The sequence below is a fragment of the Mesoplodon densirostris genome, chromosome 11 (genome assembly GCF_025265405.1).
Source record: "Mesoplodon densirostris isolate mMesDen1 chromosome 11, mMesDen1 primary haplotype, whole genome shotgun sequence".
Taxonomy (NCBI): Eukaryota; Metazoa; Chordata; class Mammalia; order Artiodactyla; family Ziphiidae; genus Mesoplodon; species Mesoplodon densirostris.
The window spans coordinates 32,645,852-32,667,486 of record NC_082671.1 but is presented as its reverse complement, the minus strand read 5'-3'; the positions used below and the strand labels follow the sequence as shown (position 1 = coordinate 32,667,486).

Sequence of the window (21,635 nt, the reverse complement as noted above, 5' to 3'; positions counted from 1 at the left end):
TCTCATTCTTAGAAATAGCAATCAGAAGGGGAACTGGTTTCACAGGGGAAATGGTAAGTTCATTTTAGATATCCTGACTGTTTTATGATTTTGGGCGGGGGACACTTCCAGCCCTAAAGTATGGCCAGTTAGGTATTTTTCTTCAGCCCTAAGCTAAGTTTAGGATGAGGCCTAATGTTAGAAACTAGATAATGACACTTTGCATAAATAGACATATAGTAAATTTTACTCAATTAAACCACAAAGGTTCAAAAGAAGGCTAAAATTATAATCTAAAATAATATACTTTATTTCTTAACAATATCAAAAACTATCTTACAAGACTTAGGAGGGTCAATAAAGTAACACCAATTATTTGGAGAAATTATGGAGAATAAATGGCCGGTTATATAAATAACTTTAAAATATATGCTTTAGTTTGGGCACACTAACGGGAAAACAGGGGGAAGAGGTATAAGTTAAAGGAGAAGAACTTTAAGCTCGATGTTAGGGAAGGGAACCACTGCGGACATCTGTCGCTGTGTCGGCCCAGCCTCCAGTACTGCATGTTCTGGTAACAGCACTTTGTTTTCCCTTTGGCGAATTACCACTTGCCCACTTCCCATTTCATAAATGTATTTCCATCTGTTTTTCATGAGGTAACTTTTAGAATAGTTGACTGGCTTTCACCAAATTTGACATAATAATAAATGTTATCAAGATACAATCCTAGTAAAGTCCAGGGGCCATCTTGAAACAACAAGAAGCTGTTGATAATTAAAAAAAACATATGTCATTCCTAGCACATGTGAGACTGATGAGACTAATTGAATCCATCTACGTTTCAAGGTAGAGGACTGAGTGAATAAGTTCTCCTGTTCCCTGAGCTATTAATTAGAAGTGATATTTTCTCCACTGTGTGACTGTTTGCTGAAAATATGCTAATGATGTCACTTCATTTCTGTTAAGTATTGTCTTGGTCAAGCCTCAAGTATGAGGAAGTTAACCATTTTCAATACATATTTAATTTATCAGCCAAGTCAGAACCAGGAAGTAAAACCCAACTTCCACCTGCTCTATGACTTTACAAAGGACAGCTGCTTAGGCAGAAAGGACAGCTCATCCCTTACCTGCAGTGGACAACCACAGGCCCTCGGCCCACAGAGGCAAGTCTGTCTTCTTCCACATCCAGCATGAGCTGTAGAAGGGGCTGGGCACTGGCTGGAGTCTTGTGATCGGGCCATGAGGTGTACCAGTAATGCTTCACATGTTGCGTGTGACTTCCTTGCTGAAAAGAGCAACAGCCACCAGATGCTTCATTGTCCTGTGGAACTAAAAGTCACCCAAACCACAATACTGAATGTCTTCTATCACCCCCATCTTGCTGGCAACTTATTTCTAGGCGGAAAAAAAATCTAGGAGATTTTTGAAGAATACTCTTTCACCCTGAGAAAACTTTACTGTAACTATGCTGATGTCAAAGTTTGACAGTCTTGCTCTGTTAAATGATAAATATGTATTTAGTATATATGTTTAAGATATATTTAATATAGAAAACATACATATGCTAAATATATGTTTGTAATTTGTTATAATAAACATAATGGATGTTAGATGAAGATATAGCCAAGAAAGAATCAGGATATAGTGCGTTTCCTGCTCTTTGAACATTCCTGAGAGGTTATTATAAACATATTGACCAGTATAAGAATGCTTAATTTTATAGTCAGTCTCTCTAATAATTCTACACTCATCCCATATTCCAGTTTTTCACAGCAGTGAGGAATCCCTGTAGTAAAGGAGCGACAAAGGGTCACTAGATTAGAAATGCTTTGAGTGAGGGTCCATGCACATCACGTCAAAAACCAGTGGGGTCCTGGTGTGGACAAGGCACTTGAGAATACCGTGTTGAAGAACAGGTCTCAGTAAGCGCCTCGCGGCTCTGTGTCTACCCTCTTCCTCTCTGCGGTGATTCTGTCCCAGTAATGAGGCTCTAGATAGAACTGGAATCTTTGGGATGATTGCTCTCCAGAAGTAAAAACAATACCATGGCAACATTCCTCAGCATCTGCTGCCCCAAATTTAAATAACTTTTCTATGACATAATGTGGTCCGGGAAAGTCCCCATAAATGACTGTGACTCCAGGTTTTGGGAGATCTCATCAACACTTCAGGCTTTTCTTGCCTCCCACAAGTGCAGATTTTCCCTTTCACAGTTTCCAGGCCTTACTTAAATCTGCTTAGACCAAAGGGACATTAAAAAAAGAAATCATGGTACAGTATCCAGCACAAGCCTTTAGTTAAAGGCATTCAAAAGGTTAAATCAGAGATGTCATATTTATGCAAAGCAGAAGACCTGAGCTTCCCACTTAGTGAATTTCCTTAGTGGCTGCTTATATTAGTTTAATAATTCTACATACTAATAGTAGCCGATAACAAAGAAATTCATAAGGGAGTGATTATAATTTCTCCTTGATCTTGACATTATTTAATTTATTTAAATTGAATCTGCAGTACTTATTAGGATAAATAATTTCAAAATAGAAATGTAATCCTCCAACATCGTCTACTTTGTAGATAGCTACAGTTCCACAGTTTTACCTTTAAGACAAGGTTTCGAACGGTGTAGTTATCACATTCATTTACATTGATAACCAGAACCTCGACTTTCCCATATATTCCTCTCTTTTCTGGCCAGTAAAGCACACATTTCTGGAGGAGGGGAAAGAAGAACAAATATTAAAGAAGCAAATATTAATGGTTTTCATTGGCCTTGGAGTATTTTTTATTCAAGCATCTGAAAATTTTCTATTTAGTTAATATAAAAAAATCAAGTATCAATTTTTACAGTTCTGTAAATGAGCTAAAACCACTGAGCCATACATTTTAAATGGGTAAGCTTTATAGTATGTATAGTGTAGTATAAATTATATCTCAATGCTTTTTAAATAAAATATCAATTTTTACATATGTCTGCCCAACACTGTTGCTATTAATCCCACACCAAAAAATAATTAAGCCAAAATTTTCCAAATCCCCATAGAGAAATTAAGGACTAATTAAGAACTGAATTAAAAATTAGGAAACTAAGATCCAAATATTAGAGTTTATCCTGTGATGACTAGGATTAAAACGAATGTTTTCCCACAGTGATTGAGGCAAGTCACATTTCCTGCTTCATCAAAAAAAATCTCTAATTAGAGTATCTGTAATGTGTTAGGTGCCACAGAATCCAGTTTCCCTTGTATGTAAAGCAGATGGAATTACCATTAATACACCTAAGGTATTATATTTTCTAGGACTAATGACCCTTTCACCTATGGGATCCATTGAAATAAATGGATAGCAAAATTATTTTTAAAATTTTTATGATGGATTCTCTTTGAAGGGTTTAATAGCAGTAATAATAATTATATGGCGAGCAAGAAAATATAATGTGGTGGTTAAGGTGCAAGCTTTGGAGTCAGAGAGCCTGGGGCCAAATTTTGGTGCTACCATTTATCTGTGAATCCATAAGCAGGATACTTAATATCTCTGGACTCAGTTTCCTCAAGATTTAATATAAGGAAAGCACTTAAGACAAAGCCAGGCATACAGTAGGCATTAAAAACATAATATTATTATTACTATTATTGTTATTTTACAACTACTCAGTTATGGAATGGGTTTTTGATCTAAAGTGATTAGATTATTACTTAAATATGCATTAGATCATGCATTAAATATTATATTATTTTTATGATATTCAAGCTACATTATTTAAAAAACTACAAAATGAGACTCAAGCATACATATAAGCTCAGATTATTTATTATTTTGCCTTTTAAACAACTGCAAAAGAACTATTAATTTCTTGCCACATATTTTAATGACTAAGAATGTAAAGTGTGAAAGTTGACATTTTATTTTCAGTGCCCAGGGAAGCAATTTAATGTTAGAAATATTGTTTAAATAGAATTCATGATTTTCTTTCAAACACACATGCATATTTATAGAGAAATTCTTTCACTTCTTGCCTTCAATAGGGATTTTGTCATCCTCAGGACACTTGTTTCTTTACATCTATGTCAAAGGCACGTGACCACACTTGAAAAAAATTAAGTACTTATAGATTTAAAAGAGTAGCAGCAAAAAATTACAGAATTACAGAACTAAAGGAAAAGACACATAAAGTATCAGAAACACACCTCTGGGGCTCTATCATGCTAAGTACCAAGTACTCTATGTGATAGAGCCACAAGGAAGTCACTTCACCTAGTGGAATCAGTGTTTTTCATCCACTACAATAAAAACACATTTGCATCCTCTACGTTCTGGTCCTTTTCCAGACAAAGTAAATCATTTTCACCTCTATTTACATGCCACCCCACACCCAAGACTGTCAAGCAATCAGGCTAAAGGCTTACTCTGGCTAATATAACATTAACATTAAAAAAAGAAACCTTTAGCACAGGGAACTATACTCAAAATCTTGTAACAACCTATAACGGAAAAGAATCTAAAAAAGAATTATATATATATATATATATATATATATATATATATATATATATATATATAACTGAATCACTTTGCTGTACACTTGAAACTAACACAGCATTGCAAATCAACTATATTTTAATATTTTTTTTTAAAAAAGCAATCTTTTAAAAATACAGCAATTTTTTTCCCTCCTCATTTACGAGTTGCCAAATGTCTCAAATTCCCCCAGTTTGTTAAAGATAATCATACTAACCAATTTGCCTGGTTTCTTTCAATGGAGCATCAATTATTTCGCTGCAAGACCCGAGCTATTTTGTGTCTTAAAACCCATGCCTCCTGGATGAATCCAAGAAGAGTGACAAAGAATCTTGAAAAAGGTACTGAACAAAGAAAGAGGCATTCAGTGGCCCAGCAGTCTGGCATACGTGCCCCCATTGTCCAAGATCAGGCCTGAGGAGAAGGCCCCTCTTTGGGAAGGTGGCTCTTGAAACCGGTAAGAAAAGCTGCAAGGCAGGAGCTCTCAGCCTACACCCTGACTCTTAACAATACAATCCAGGCTTGTGCACCTACTTGATAAATGGAAGCGCTGCTCGCTTCTCTCCCAAGCTTGCCGGGGCCCTCTTGAATGTTTTTCTTGACTCTTTACCAAAAATGAAATTGGCAGCCAGCTCCCAGTAGACAATGCAATGTGACTCGTTCATTCAAACAACCCTTAATTAGCATCCCATCTCCTTTCTGAGATACAATAGCTTATTTCTACATACCGAATACATTTTTTTCCCCTTTTAGGAGAACGTAGAAAAAGAGACCAGATAAGTGTGGGTGCTTTTGAATACGAAGTGAGGGAGAGCGGCAAATGTAGTTGTTCCTAAGAGCACAAGTTCATGTTCAAATTATTTTTGTGAAGAGCTTTTTAGGGTTTCTTTATTGTGGCGCTAACAATGATATAAAAAAGGAAAATGCAAGGAAGGAAAATGCTCTCTTACAGATAGTATTGTGAAACCACACTAATTGTAGGTAATTCGAAATAGCACGCTATCTAGCAGAATGTAACTCCAAATCATCACTATTCTTCTGCTAGATGGGCTGATTCTTTCAGTAAAATTATCTATTAATTCCAAGAATTCATAATTTGGAGGACAAAGGTTTCCAGAAGGTCATGTGTCTCTTGTGCAAACAAGTAATTAGTGAACCCTAACTAAAGATTCTGGACATCAACCAATTTTTCATAATCAGTGGTTTACAGCAAAAGTAGAACGCAATGCAAAGCAATGCAAACAGATATTTTTATAATCTTTTTTTTTTCTTTGACCATCCCTCTCACCCCCACCACATTAGGACTATTTGTGTATAAAGAAGGAACAGGTCTAGCTAGTATTTTAGTTGCCTGAAAAAAAATCTATTTTTAAGTTACTTTCTTTTTAAATTCTATGCACTTAAAATCAAAGAGATTTTGCTCTATGAGCTAAAGACTATCATCACATAGAAAGTGGCTCTAAATAAACAAAAACAAGATAGTTGCATTTGGGTTACATTTGCATATAAGACAGAATGGGTCAGATTGTCTAAAATTATTATGGTTTTAGTTACTCTAATTCTCAGTGTTCCAATTAAATATTAGTAACATAGGTGCAGCAATTTAATATTAAAAGCACCTTCACCAACCTTATATCACTGAATCCCTTCCACGATCATTGGTGTTAGGTAGAACAGAGAGTAGATATTGTTGTTATTATTATTATTTTTATCATTTTACAGCTGAGAAAACTGAAGCTCAGGTGTTTTCATAAGGTTCTCTGGGAACATCCTCTTGGGGCTAGGACCCTCTGAGCAAATATCACTTTATACATTCAAGTTTCTGTCTTTGATTTCAGCACTAATAACCAACACTTCTTTCTACAGCAATAACCAATGCCCTCCCTTCCCTCTATGAAATATGCTGATGCTCGTGGAACACTGAATGCCCTCTGTCCACTCTCTTACTAAGTCCAGCAAGTCTGTCACTATCTGCTGAGCTGTATGTTCAACAAGTGGTATTTATATCTGAACCTCTTAATGACAGTTGTACTTGTTATTAGAGCCCAGTAATTTAATGAAACTTTACATAAATCAATGAAACATGAGGGTGGAAAGAAAATAAAGAATTGTTCTATGAAATAATTGCATAAGTTAATTAGGTTTTCGCTGGGGAAAAACAGTAAATCAGTAAAGAAAACTGTGGTCAAATCAGGCACAGGTGAGAACATTATAAAAGGGCAAAGTTTGGAAATACAGACAGGATTCTGCATTCATATTGCTTTAAAAATATTTCTAAGTTCTCTCATATTTCAAAGAAACTGATATGGGACATTTCAATGACTTATAAAGGGCATGATTTACACAAACTATATGACCGAGAGCCAATACTAAAAATAAAAAAAGACAGTGCCGTAATAAAATAATGAACAAATTTGAATATGAACAAATGTACCTGTTTTAAGGCAAAGTAAAACATTAGAGGTTTTTTTTGTGTGTTTGAGTCTCCACTGTGATTTTTTTTTTTTTTTTGGATTAACTGTGTCAAATAAGAAGGCTTCTAACTATAGTTAGAAGTAAAGCAGGCTACAGCAATTGAATAGAACCTAAAAGATTAAAAATTAAGGTGCCAAGTTATATTTGGAATGTAAGCATGTTTGAAAGGACAGGTGAGTAATTTTTCTTAGGGGCTGTCAGCCTCTGAATTTCTGGCTACTCTTAATTGCTTGGGTAGCATAACTGTCAAGCCCCTGGTCTTTCAGGATATGAGCTTAGGCTGCTGGGCATTGCTGGGCAGTGCTAGGTCAGACTGCTTCTCTAGATACCAAATATCTAATTCTGGTCCTCCAGGACAGCTGAATACCAGTCAGCGGGTCTCCACTGTCTTCCAAATTACCCTCCCTGACCTTGTTTGTACAGACACTCTGATTATGGGACTTTGCTCATTTATTTTCATTCTTGGTACAAAATGTGAATCCTCTTGTCCACCCCACACTTCACAGACTGACCTCTAACTGGAGCATGACTCCCCCATCACAGTTCCAATCCACACTTTCAAATTGTCCACTACTTTGTTTTTTTTATTTGTTTGTTTTGCTTATTTTGGGCCGTGTTGGGTCTTAGTTGTGGCATGCTGGATCTTCTTTGAGGTACGCGTGATCTTTCGCTGTGGAGCACGGACACTTCCTTGGGGTGCGCGGACTTCTCTCTAGTTGTGGCCTGCAAGCTCAGTAGTTTTCTCTTCTTTAGTTGTGGCATGCGGGTTCCAGAGTGCGTGGGCTCTGTAGTTTGCAGCACACGGGCTCTAGTTGAGGCGTGCAAGCTCAGCAGTTGTGGCTCGTGAGCTTAGTTGCCCCGCGGCATGTGAGATCTTAGTTCCCTGACCAGGGATCGAACCCACATCCCCTGCATTGTAAGGAGGATTCTTTACCCTGGACCACCAGGGAGGTCCCCTTGTACACTATTTTGAATGAGTAGATTTGACACTTTTTTTTCTTTAAACCAAGTCAAAATGCCTTGTTCATCTCCTCTTTCTTTCCTAGAGAGAACGGTTAGAGATTTTAATCTGGACTGTAAGCAATCCCGCACACTTTTCTCTGGCCACAATCACTGCTTGGACTGGAACTTTCTCCCTTCCCACCCTAAGTAGGGAGAAGATTTGAGGAGGGTGTATATAGTGGTGAGAAGGTGGAGGAGGTGGGAGTCAGGTTGCTAGCCATTTGGCCTTGGGCAGGTTGCTTAACCTCCCTGTGTCTCAGTGTCCTCTTTTAGTGGGATTTACAGATATGTTTATTGTACAGATTGCTTTCTAAGCATATTGTTAGTGCTCAATAAATATTAGTTATTTGGAAGATCAAACAGCCCAGTTTCTAGACTTTCTATGTATATTTGATGAACTTTCTAGATTATCTAGCTTAAACTCTAATTTTTTAGCTAACTTTAAATAGTTGAGATGTATTTTCATTTCATTCATTTAGAATATAACATAGAATAATTAACATTTAATTACGAGTGTTTTATCAGAAAAATTTATTTTCTCTTCATATGTACAGCTTAAAAAGGTCTACTTTATTTTTAAGTATAAGTTACTTATATATTGAATAGCCAGTCATTCCCAACTGAATGCCCATCAAATTTTATAATGAAACTTAAGGTCAACATGGGTTATAATTAATACTTATATTGCAAAAAAAAACCCCACCCCACCTTTTTTGGATGTATTTAATTAAGTAAAGATATCTATAGTAGCTGTGACCTGACTTAATGAAGTCATTGCTTATCTTCTTTTGTATTCATAAAATTCTTATAGGCTGCCATTTATAAATTTTAAAATGACCTCCTTATCTCATTGCAAACTGTCTTCCATCTCTCTTACTCTACCATATGTTTGTTTTCTCCATCTCCTATAGCACCTAACACTTTGTACCTGTATACAATATTTTAAAATTTTGTTTCTTGTTTATTGTGTCTCTCCTTTTAGATCGTATCTCCATGAAAGGAGGGATCTTTGTCTGTTTTGTCAATAAAGATATAATCCAAGCACCTACACTGGTGCTTGATGGTTGATAGTTGATAAATATCTGTCAAATGAATGAATGAATGTGCACAAATACAGCATTGGATGTTTTAGAAAGAGGAATGTACTGAATGTCTTCAAGGTTAGCTGGAGAATTCCAGATGCTAAAGAAATGGTACAGTTAGATATATTTCTGGAAAACACATTTTTTCAAAAGTCCACATCATTTAGCCAGGTCATTTCACACCTAAAAATATACATTAATTAAATAATCAAAGATGTGGATAAAAAGATTGGAAATGACTTAAATATCTCTTAATAAGGAAATGATTACATACATTTTAGCATCCACACAATGAAATTCTAGCAGTCATTTAAAATCATGTTTTTGATGAGTTACTAATGACATGGAGACCACTCATAATATAATGTTAAAAGCAGAATATACAATGAATACAGAACACTCTTTTATTCTCTATATTCATCAGAAAAATTTAACATTCCAGCCCTATCTCCCTTCACTCCCTACTATGCCCAGACAACATCAAATGGCTCAACTCACGCATGCTATGTGGTGTCTTGTCTGCCTCTGTGTGCTGTTGCTTTGCCTGGTTTATGTTCCCTTGTGCACTTATTTACTCTGCAGCCCCTACTGAAAAACTGTAAGGCACCATATGAGCTGTATGGACAAAGAAATGTAATTAAAATAAATCCTTTCCATAATTTTATCAGAGAGAGAAAGGAAGGGAATGAAAACAGAGAATACTTAAAATATGATTTATTTATTTCACTTTCTGGGGTCAAACTGCTTGCAAAGTGTGAATAGGTCAATGGGTAAAATGGGGTTTGTAAGTATTTAAGTCACATAGCTGAACTCAGATGAAAGATGTAAATATTAAGAAAGAATACGGCTGTGTTAAATATTTGAGAGAAGTATTTTGTTAGGCCAAATGACCAAGTAATTCCTTCACTTCCTGAAAGATAAATTCAGTGTCTTACTGCTCCCTGAAGCCAACAGTGGGTCGCTTGTCTTCTAATGTCTTGTACCCTTATTTGGCCCATTTATTATGTTGGGGCAGTGATTAAGTACATGAGCTTTGGAATCAAATAAACCTGTACTAAAATTTGGACTCTATCACTCACTTACTTTGAGGCTGTAGGCAAATGGTTTAATCTCTGAGCCTCAAGTTTCTCATCCATAATATAGGGATAGTAAATCGTGCTTTGTAGAGTTAGAATGAAAATGCACAGAATTAACGTATGAACTGTGCTTACTATGTATATTTAATAAATGGCCATCAGTAGAAAATATCTTCCACAGTATGTATACTATGACCAACATTCATACTACTTCTCTTCTTTCCTAGGAGAAAGTCCGAGCTAGTCTGAGGAATTTGGAAATATGCAAATGATTCCTGCCCTGCTTAGATTGATCTAACTCCAGCTTTGCAGATTTTGGCCACTGTGTCTTCTCTAGTCAAGCAATAGTTCACCTTAAAAGTTTGAACACTGTGTTTCCAATGTTTTATTTCTTTCAAAAGGAATTCCCTTCTTGAGATTTATCTAAATGAAGAAATCAAATTTACCAGCAATAAAAATCTCTTCTCCTTTCTTGCCATAGAAGATAACTGATTCTTCAGCTCTATTTTAAAATTTTTTGTTTATTCTCATTTTATAAAGTAACTATGAGAATATTGGGATTATTGAATAAAAACTGGAAATTATTCACTTATTCCTTTATTTATGTATTAGAAAATAGAAAGGTTCATGAAAATATAAAGCCTGGGAATTTCTAAAGATAACTCCACCTTCACATATTTTTGGAGGAAATGATTTTTGTCTGTTCCAAACAATGACGCTTAACACAATTGAAAGTTGGCACATTTTTGGTAAACAGCATCTTCCTGGCAGTGTGAAGTCTACTGCCTATTTCTTTTGAGCCAGACTTCTCAGTATCATTTTGATCTGTAAAACATCAAAGTTTCCTCCATAGTATTGTATTTACATCTTTATAGAATCTGGATGGAAAGGAATTTTTATTTTAATTTAATGGGTAATCAAAAATAACAGAAGTCAAAATCTTTACTGCAATATTTGGAATTATGACTGGCCACGGGAAAGTACATGTAGCAAATTACACACAGAAAACATGTAACATAATGTATTTACTTTGATATTTCCAGAAGATATATCCCAGACATTTAAAAAGGCAAGAGGCTAAAAATGGTAAGAAAAAATAATACCTCTTCAATTTCTGAATTACGCAGCCAAAGAGAAAATAAAAACCTCAATCACTCTTTATGTGGCCATTATTTTATTTTATATTTTTTTGCGGTACGCGGGCCTCTCACTGTTGTGGCCTCTCCCGTTGCGGAGCACAGGCTCCAGACGCGCAGGCTCAGCGGCCATGGCTCACGGGTCCAGCCGCTCCGTGGCATGTGGGATCTTCCCGGACCGGGGCACGAACCCGTGTCCCCTGCATCAGCAGGCGGACTCCCAACCACTGCGTGTGGCCATTATTTTTTTTTAATTCTGGCTTTCAACAGATCTACTTGGCTCTCCTATGGAGAACGTGAATTCTGAGAATGGCACCAACAGGTTAACTCCAAGTATGATGCACTTGAAAAAGAAAGAACAAGATGGGCTCTATTCCTCTGCACATTCAGAATGGAGATGTCTGAGCATCATCAGTAAATCAACTCAGTGTCACTTTGAAATACATATTTATCTCATACAGCAGTTCTTTTAGAATCACAACTTTGGTCTTGGGGACAGAAGGGAAGAATATAACTGTCTGTTGGGGCTTTGGCATATTTGCCAAGTGTTCATACTATCTTTGTTGGACTTCTTTAAAATGTCACATCCTACTCAACTTCTAGGGAATTCTTTCTCACTAACCGTCAATCTTGGCTTTTTATGTCCTGATGAAACCCTGATTCAAGAATAAGTTAAAGCACTATTGGTGTATTTCTGACTTTTTGTCTAAGGAAACAAATATATCACAAAATTTGAGGATTGAAATGCTCAAGACACCAAAATTATAATTTATCTTACACAGTTACTACAACCTATTCGCTAATCCTTGTGAGATATTGTTTCACATATGCTTTGCCAAGTATTAATCTTTAATAAATATGTAACAAGAAAGTAATGTTTTCTGTGGAAAATATAACTTGTTTCAAAACATTTACATACTTATATTTATGTAATTGCATACATCACAGTGCTTTTTCTATGTTGATTTTATAAGATTTTATTTTTAATAGAAGAAATAGAATTAATAAGGGTATGAATGTGCTTTGAGAAAACACATTGTGACAATCTATTCAGAAAATTGTAATTCAAACCAAAGTGGGCAGGAGTCGTACAGTCTATTCAGATCTAGGAAATGTTGCTAAATCCTGTGTGAGTTCTGGGTTGTCTGTGATTTTCTCTCATTCCTCTGTGGGTATTATTCTACTGATTTTTGTTATTGAGAAGCCAATTGTTAGTCACTCTGGTTGTTAAAATAGTCTCTGTAGTGTTTTTCAGCTCTACAGATGTGTCTAGTTGTGGATTTATTTTTACTTATCCAGCCTAGGATTTACTGTGCTTTTCAAATCTGAGAGCTCAAGTCTTTCACCAGTTTTGGAAAATCTTTAGCCATTATTTCCTCAAATATTACTTCTTTTTTTACATTCTCCTTTTTCATCTTCTAAAATATCCATTAGACATATATTGGACACCTAAATACTGTCCTCTATATGTCTGAAACTCTCATATTTTTGGTCATTTTGATCTTCTAGGTAATTTCCTTAGTTCTATTTTTTAATCCAGTAATTACTTATTCAGCTGTGTCCAGCTTGCTAATAAAACTATCTCTATATAATATTTATTTCTAGGACTCTTTGGTTTGGTTTTAAATCTTCCTAGTTTTTTTGATAGTAACTTGTCCTTTTGTCAAGTTTTTTAATTTTATATTTTGTGTGCTTAATTATAAAAAAGCCTCTATTTATCGTTTCTATTATTTCAATTTCTTGTGGGTCTATTTCCACTATTTGTTGCCTCTTCTGCTTTTTACTTATGTTGTTTATTTACATGTGTGTCTCAGAATTTTGACTTCTGAGCTTATGTTTGGCTGGGCTTTTTCTTTTGAAATTCTGTGTAGTGTATGCTGAGAGTACATGCATCCAGAAAGTTTTTGCCTTTGTTTTTGTAAAGTGCCACAAGAGCGTTACCAATGCAGTATTAGTTTTTATATTATTACTTAAATGAATATAAACTAGTTTATAAATGATTTATATAAATAAAAGAATCACTAATGTATATTAATCTCTTAACACTTGGTGTTTCCTGGGTTTTGAATTCTGAATACTCAAGAGTACCTCTTTATTGATCCCACGAGAAGGCCAGACTTCGCTGGATTCATTTCCTCTTATAATCCTATTTTGGTAGGTAGATTTATTTTTGTGGTTCACCCTTTCACTGAAGGCCTAGCCTTTGAAGGTGTTCACTTCATGGAAAGTCTCAGTTCCAAGTCCTGGTTCCTACTAGCCCAAGGCTTTGTCTCCAGTTCTTATATTGTCATTAAAACACAAGTAACCTGCAATTCTCTGGTTTTATGCCTTTTATTCAGTTTTTGACTGATTTACCTTTTTCCTCCCAAGCTCTGCTATGCATGCTGTATCATATTTCACCCAGTATGACTGGTTTTTCAGATTATCTAGTCTGCCATATTACATAAGTTCTATGTATGTATGTATGGGTGTATATATACAGAGAGTACACCTTTAAAACTTGAAGAATATTTTCCTACCTTGAAGGTAAATTGTCACAGATATTAAACAACTGTGCAGGAATTGTCAGTAGCTTACTATGTTGACAGATTGATAGTGGGTGAAACACCTGAGAATATTAGGGGTTATTTTTATTATGCCACCTCAGGCTTTCATATAAGATTCATAGAAATACATTTATTTAGTAAGCATATAGTTAATGTAGTATAAAACTTCATCTACTGGCCCAAAAATGTACTGTTTTTCCAGGATAAATTTCAGAAAAATATCCTTTATCTATTGCAGCAAAAATGGAAGAAAACAACAAACTTTAAAAAACTTTAAATTGCTGTTTGTGAGCCTGAATTTTCTTGATTAGCAGCAGGGTTATAGTATAATCAAAAGTTATAACTCACCAAAGTTCAGTTTTCTTAAATTCTGATTGTCCTGGTGAGGCCCTGGTATAGTAATTTTGACAAGAAAATAATCACAAATGCTGACTAAAATCAGACTGGAAATTATCTCAATAAGATGCCATGAGATGTCAAAAAAAAAAAAAAAGATGCCATGAAATGTAAGCAGTGCCTAGGAAAGCACCCTTTGGGAATTACACAACTTTATTGTTTATTTATTTATTTATTTATTTGCGGTACGTGTGCCTCTCACTGCTGTGGCCTCTCCCGTTGCGGAGCACAGGCTCCGGACGCGCAGGCTCAGCGGCCATGGCTCACGGGCCCAGCCGCTCCGCGGCATGTGGGATCTTCCCGGACCGGGACACAAACCCGTGTCCCCTGCATCGGCAGGCGGACTCTCAACCACTGCGCCACCAGGGAAGCCCTAATATGCTATATTTTTATGAAATTATGTTTGTTGTTTTTTGTCTGTATCTCCCCAACTAGAAAGTTATAATCTACCAAGGGCAGGAATCTTTGTGTTTGTTTACTAATATATTGCCAGCAACTAAAATAGTATCTCACTTAGTAGGTGCTCAAAAATTGCTTGGGATGTAAATGAACAATTTTTTATTTCCCTGCCTATAAATCAGAGTGATAATTCATGGCCCCTCATTTCCTTACAGAGATACATGGGTACAAATGTGATCTGTGTATGCCAAGTACATTGATTTGACTGAAAGAAAGTCGTCATTCATAGAACACCAATTACCATTTTTTGGAAGCATAAAGTGGCCTAGCCTTTAAATGTCTTAAATGTTTCCATCTTAAATACGTTATTAAGTATATGGCAATTTTCCTTAAACAATCTCTCTTCTATAGCAACAGAAAAAATACAATGTTCCGTACTTGGGTAAAGGTCATACCTCATTTTTTTCCTTGAGTTTTGTGATCATAACTATCACGGGACTGTCTTCCTGCCAAACCATTTGCCAGAAATCATTCACGGTGTTGATCATGGGGCCCTGCGTGGCGATGAACGCTTTCTCTTTGCCACTGTAGCCCTAGTTTGAGAAAGGAGACAAAAATGTTGCCTTTGAAGTTCATGCCTTGCACTGAAAGTTTAGGTGAAAGATCTTCAAAACAAAATAGCTCTGATAATCCAAAAGCAACACAGACTTTTGCAGCTTTATTGATTCTAGCACCACAGTTCTTGGGGTTGTTCTCCCAGCAAGTCAGGCACAGCATACAGTACTGAGGTTTCTAAAGCTCAGTCCTCCCCAGAGCACCTCAGAGGGAGCACTATAGCCACAGACACACAGGAAAGGAAGACTTACTATAAATGACCCACTACCAATGTGGATTATGACCAAGCAAGCGGGAAAAAAAAAAAAAAAAAAAGCAACAAACTTGCTAGTAACCAACTCTGAGGAAAAAAAATAAAATAAAACTAACAATTCCAAATAGTAAATTGACATGCTCATCAGAAAGAAATTTAGATTTATTTACTTACCCTAATATAATTAGCATTAATGTAGGTGCTCAAAGAATTAGTTACATTTTTTGGTCTTAAACATACTCTGCTGAGGGGATCTAATGAAGAAAACAAGAAAGACTGTGTTAACCAGATTTACTCTTTTAAGTTTCTTAGAACACCAATAACCAGTACATAGCACACTTATATACTGACCATCTGGCATGTGTCAATGTTATTTGTTGGTGTGGCTGTCTCTCATTTTTTTTTTTAACATCTTTATTGGAGTATAATTGCTTTACAGTGGTGTGTTAGTTTCTGCTGTATATTTGCAAACGAAGCAACTGACAAAGGATTAATCTCCAAAATATGTGTGTCTGTCTCTTGATCCGTGTTTATTGAGGGACATTTGAGACCATCTTTACCCCTTGTCCTGACACAGATCTCGTCCATAAGCCCAAGATGATGCGTTTCAACTTTACGCCATTTTTGGTGGGTTTCTGATTCTTGACCCCGTTTCTCATTTACGCTCCTTTTCTTATTCTTTGCATTTGGAATTTGCACCATATCTCCCTACTCAAGTCTCTCTTCTGTTCTCCGCAACAGCAAACACTTGGTCCAGTCCAAATCTCCTCTCACTACTTGGAAGAAGCTGTCTTTAGTTACCATGTGTTTGTTCACTGACATCACAAATATCTGATATCAGATAGATTATTACAGTATTAAATTCTAAAATCACTTTCCATCAAGAAGAGTTGAAAGGTTCTTTGTGAACCACGGTAGTGATTTTTACCAACATTTACGTAAATAATCCCTTTGTGATTTCTTTCACCCAGTTACACTCTGAGCCTCTTGAAGGCCAGGATGGGGATTTTTCATGATCTGTATAAGACCTGGTGTCTAGCACAGTGCTTATATATGTAATAGACATTCAGTAAATGTCTATTGCATTGATTTAAATGGCCCCTTCCATTTTTTAAGAAGTCAGTTCTATGCATTCCTCTCTCGCAATTGTTCTGTTGCTCTTCTTCTCCGGACAGGTAAAGTCTGAGTGTGTATTTTGCCCACCTCCTCATCTACACTTCAATCCTTCTTTCGTACACTCCAATCTACCCTAACCCTAGTCTTATGCAGACACTGATCTTGCTCTTGCCGCTGGTGACACTTTTGCTACTAAACCCAATGAGCCTATGGTGGTATTATTTTTTCATGTCCTCTGTGTAGAATTAAAAAACTGTAGATCATATATCTTTTTATGGAGTTTTCTCTTCCCTTGGATGCTGCGTCACAGCATTCTGGGTTTCCTGCTACCTATTCGATGGTCTCTTTTCAATCTTTTGCTTATTTCTTCTGCCTCCTTTAGTTTGTTTGTTTATTTGTTTATTTATTTATTGGCTGTGCTGCATGGCATAGGGGATCTTAGTTCCCCAGCCAGGGATCGAACCCGTGTCCCCTACAGTGGAAGCGTGGAGTCTTAACCACTGGACTGACAGGGAAGTCCCTCGTCTGCCTCCTTTAATGTTGCTGATTCTAGGATTCAACTTGACCCTCTTCTATGCTCACTTGACACTGCCTTTTTGGGTGATTGATTCATCCCCATGATGTTGTACCCAGATCCTGGAGACTCCCCAATATATATCTTACACCAGACTACTCTCCTCACTTATAGACCACGTTAGAAAAAATTTTTCATTTCCTTCTGGATACACTACAGCTTTGTGAAACTTCACATGATCATGTGCTCCTGATAGCCCTGTGTTATTCTATGTTGGGTGTGCTACCACAGCTCCTGAGTCCATGTTTGAAAACTAGTTGGACTTGACCCTCCATATTCATGTTCTGTCCGTTCGATTTCCTGAAACTCGCTAGGATTTGTCTTGCCTCCCTCTTCCCAAGGCTTTCTTCTTAGGCTAGGATGTGATCATCCCATCTGGTCTAACTGCCTTCAGTCTTGTTCTTTACCCATCCATCCTTCTCATAGCTGGCAAGGCAGTCTTTGTAAAATGAAATCTGATCACATCATTCCCTTGCCTAAATGCCATCCATGGTTCCTAATTGTCCACAGCAGTATTTCCCAAACAGTTATCTGTAAATCATTTCTTTTATAACATATAGAATTAGGTAATATAACTTGTAAATTAGATCATCGTTAAAAAGGGGGTTCAGTAATCAAATAAATATGGAAAACATTGAATTCAACAAACTTGAACAACAATCTTTCCACTGCAGAATTTCTCAGGGTCTATATTATGCTAATATACTCTGTGAATTTCCAAGAAGGTATTATTTATAAACTTATTTGTCCACTGCATTCATTTTATTATGAATACTTATTGACAATTTGACAGTCCAGAGCAGCACTGCCCAATAGAACTTTCTGTGATAATGGAAATGTTCCTTATCTGTGTTGCCCAAAATTGTGACCACTAGCCATGTTGGCTATTGAGCAATTGAAATGTGGCTAGTACAAACTGAGGAGTTAAAGTTTTAATTTTATTTAATTTTAATTCATTTAAATTTCCTTAGCCATATGTGGCTAGTGGCTGCTCTACTGGACAGTGCAGATCTAGGGGATGAAATCTCCTTAGTGGGTCCAACAAGTCTTTATCTTTTCCCACAGCCTCATCAATAATCACTTTTCTACATGTACATGCTCTAGTCATATGGGCCCAGGGAATCTCTCAAATACTCCACGTTCTTGCAGATTCTATGCTTTTGCATGTATTGTTTCCCTGCCGTCTCTGCATGGTAAAGTATTCCTCATTTTTCAGAGCTCAGTTCAAGAAATACCTCCTTTCGGAAGCCCTCCCTTGTCTTCCTGGTGGAATTAGGCATTCCCTTCTTTGCTCAGGCTGCCTGAGTTTTATTTTAGTATTTAACATCTTGTATTTTAAGTGCTTAAATGTTCGCTTGCCCTCAGTGGTTTGTGATGAGCCCCTTGAGAGCAAGGGCTGTCTTTACTTAACATTTGTATCCTTTGTGATTTCTATTTGGTATGTGGCTCAGAGAGTGTTTAACATCAGAATTAATTTCGATTAGAAAGAGTTAAAACAATGCTTTTAAAATTTTTTTTTCTTTTCATAGCAAAGGGGACAGGAAAACTTCCATTACTTTTCAGTATCCACTGATTATTAAAAGTTTCCACAAACGCCCTAAACCACTCAGACTTGAAAAGAGGCCCACTTCCTTCAGTTTTTGTAATGCCTACGTTATATATGATTTACTGGGAACTCAACCCGAAAATTGCTTAGAAGCAGGTGTCCTGTCAAGCTTAATTAAGTTTATGTTGAAAACTGGTAATTTATAGTATTTCCAAGTATTCAGAGATTTCCAAATATTAAAACAAAAACAAGAATACAACATATGATGGAGTAGGGGAAAATAAATTTTGTTCCAACCAAAGCCTTTTTAGTGTTGTTTAGTCTAATAAAAATGTCAAGGATTAAAAAAAACAAAATTTTGTCATCATCAGTTATTATTTTTATCTTTATTGTTATAAGTTTATTCATGTGATGCATTTTAAGTCTACATATTAGTCAAATTCACTATGATAACTTTTTTCAGAATTGGTATTTCTGAATTATATGTTAAATGCTTAGCATACCATTTATGATTCATCTGGGCAGTATCAATAATAATTACAAATATTACATTGAGCACTGATCACTTTTCCTCCCTGTCTTCTGCTCTTCCCTTTTTATTCAGTATTTCCTTCTTTCCTTCCTTTGCTTTCTTCCTCTTTCATTCCTTTTTCCCCTCCCTTCCTCCTTAGATCCCTTTCCTCCCTTCCTTCCTCCCTTCTTTCCCTTCCTCTCCTCTACCTTCGTCCCTCCTTCTTGTTTCTTTTTTCCTCTCAACAAATTATTGAACACATAAAGTTTTGGTGTATAGAACACATGAAATTTCCCCACTTTGATCTCTTTAAAATACCCTCTGGCAATATTAAGTCTTCTTTTTAACAGAAAAAATGGTACCTGGATCCTGATATTTTGATTGGAATCATATCAGATTTTGTCAAAGTTTATACTGGGTTGAAGATTTCCTCTCCAGGAGGAAAAGTGTTTAAGGTTTGAAGTCAGAGAAGAAGCTATTAGATGAAGGAAAAGTGTATCACTCCCAGTGATGGGCAAAAGGCAGGAATGAGAGGAATAGGATAGTTTTCAGAGATGAATTTAAGGTAAGCGGGAAATGGAAGGAAAGCAGGGACTGGCCACACCTTCAAGGTGATTGGGAATCATTTTCAAATTTGTTGGAAGAGAGAGAAGACTCTAGGCCTGCATTGTCCATTACGGTAGCCACTAGCCACATGTAGGTAAATTTAAGTTAATTAAAATATAATAAAATTTAAAAGTCAGTTCCTTGAGTGCACTAGCTATGCTTCAAGTGCTCATTGCCACATGCAGCTAATGGCTATCACATTGGAGATACAGAATATTTCCATCATTGTAGAGAGTTTTAGTGGACAGTGCTGAATTTGGCAATGCAGTGAGAGATTATGTGAAATTCACTTTTTAACATGCATGTGAACATTATAAGAGAAAACAGGGCTCTTCAGTACTGTTTTTGAAACTGTAAACGTTTCTCTCCAAGGTTAGTGTTCTTATTTTCTGGAATTGTTTCTGGGGTTAATGATGGATTCAGTTAGGTGGAGAAGGAAAGGAGAAACTAACATTAGCTGAGGGTTTACTATTAGTTGGAACTTTCCTAGCCATTTTTCATATATTTATTTGATTCTTTCAGTAGCCTTACAGGGTAGTATTACTATTACTATTTTTAGGGACAAAGAAAGGATGGCACAGAAAGATTAAGTAGCTTGCCATAAATTGTAAATGTTTTTGCCAGGATAGGAAATCAAGTCTAAACTCCAGTATTTTGCTGAGTCACACAACTCGTTGCTTTAATGAGTGGTTCACTTATTTGCATATTTACTCTGCTCTAGGCACTTTATATAGTGAAACGGAAAACATAATGTAAGTAGGAAACATTACTAGACTTTAAATTTTTAAATATAAAATGATGGTCAGAGTAAATAGGGTTTTAAAATTTGATTTATATTGTTTTGTAGTTGTATAAATAAATTGGCTGCATGGAAAAAATATACATAAAATTTCTTGTTATACTTCTTTGTTATACAAATAATTTCACATTGATATATGATCAGTTTTTTCCCATTGCTCTTGTGTTTAGGACATAGATAAATTTTTATCACAAATATTTGTTTATATTGTAAAGCAATTTGATATAAACTTGACCTAAGCACTTTAATCTACCACTTAAGAATGTTCTGAGCCAGGGTGTCACTGTCTTTAGAAAAAAAGCTACAATTTAATTTGGCCATCCATATTTCTGCTGCAAAACATCCTCCAAATTATACAAACTCACTAATATGTACAAGCTGGAAGCTTTTAAACTTGAGAGTTTATTGTAGGTTAAAACAATAAAAATAATTATAATATTTAAAATATTAATCATTTTAAGATTGTTATTTTATGTAATGTTTCAAATTTACCCCATATTACAGTCTAAAATAAACCATAAAGAGCAGCTTTTCATATTCATTCCAGTCTTTTCTGATGATTTTCCAGCCAGTGATGTGGCTTGTCCAAGCTATATTTACTAGGTTATATTCTGTGCAACAGGGCGTGGGTGGGGTATTCAGGCTATAGACATTTTCAACAGAAAATCTGTCATTTGCAACATCAGTTGTCAGCACAGGTGCCCTGGTTCAAGCGACCCACCCAGTTCTGGGAATGGAAAAGCTGACACAGGACTGTGAAGCAGTTGTCTGATAGCATCTGGCAGGAAACAGAGAAGGCTGAACTTTAAAATAGTCCTAATAATTTCCAAATCCTTCTGAGATTAGGTGGTTAAGTATAATACTTGCAATATATGTATATGACCTAATTACTTATGTTTGGTAAATTTCAGATGAAAAGTCCTGAGAGAGAGAGTCGGGGGTGGGGGTGGAGAGAGAGAGAGAGAGAGAGAGAGAGAGAGAGAGAGAGAGAGAGAGAGAGACAGAG

At 36.1% G+C, this 21,635-nt stretch overlaps 1 protein-coding gene across 1 annotated transcript in view; it reads right to left on the bottom strand.

The window, feature by feature from the left end:
- PTPRR (protein tyrosine phosphatase receptor type R) overlaps window positions 1-21,635 on the bottom strand; it is a 290,101-nt gene that overhangs the window by 18,562 nt on the left and 249,904 nt on the right. Inside the window, exons 9-12 of the mRNA XM_060112268.1 lie at window positions 15,652-15,731; window positions 15,065-15,202; window positions 2,581-2,691; window positions 1,110-1,267 (exon numbers count right to left, since the gene is read on the bottom strand). Coding sequence (XP_059968251.1) covers window positions 1,110-1,267; window positions 2,581-2,691; window positions 15,065-15,202; window positions 15,652-15,731 — 487 coding nt within the window. The remainder of the gene's footprint in view (window positions 1-1,109; window positions 1,268-2,580; window positions 2,692-15,064; window positions 15,203-15,651; window positions 15,732-21,635) is intronic.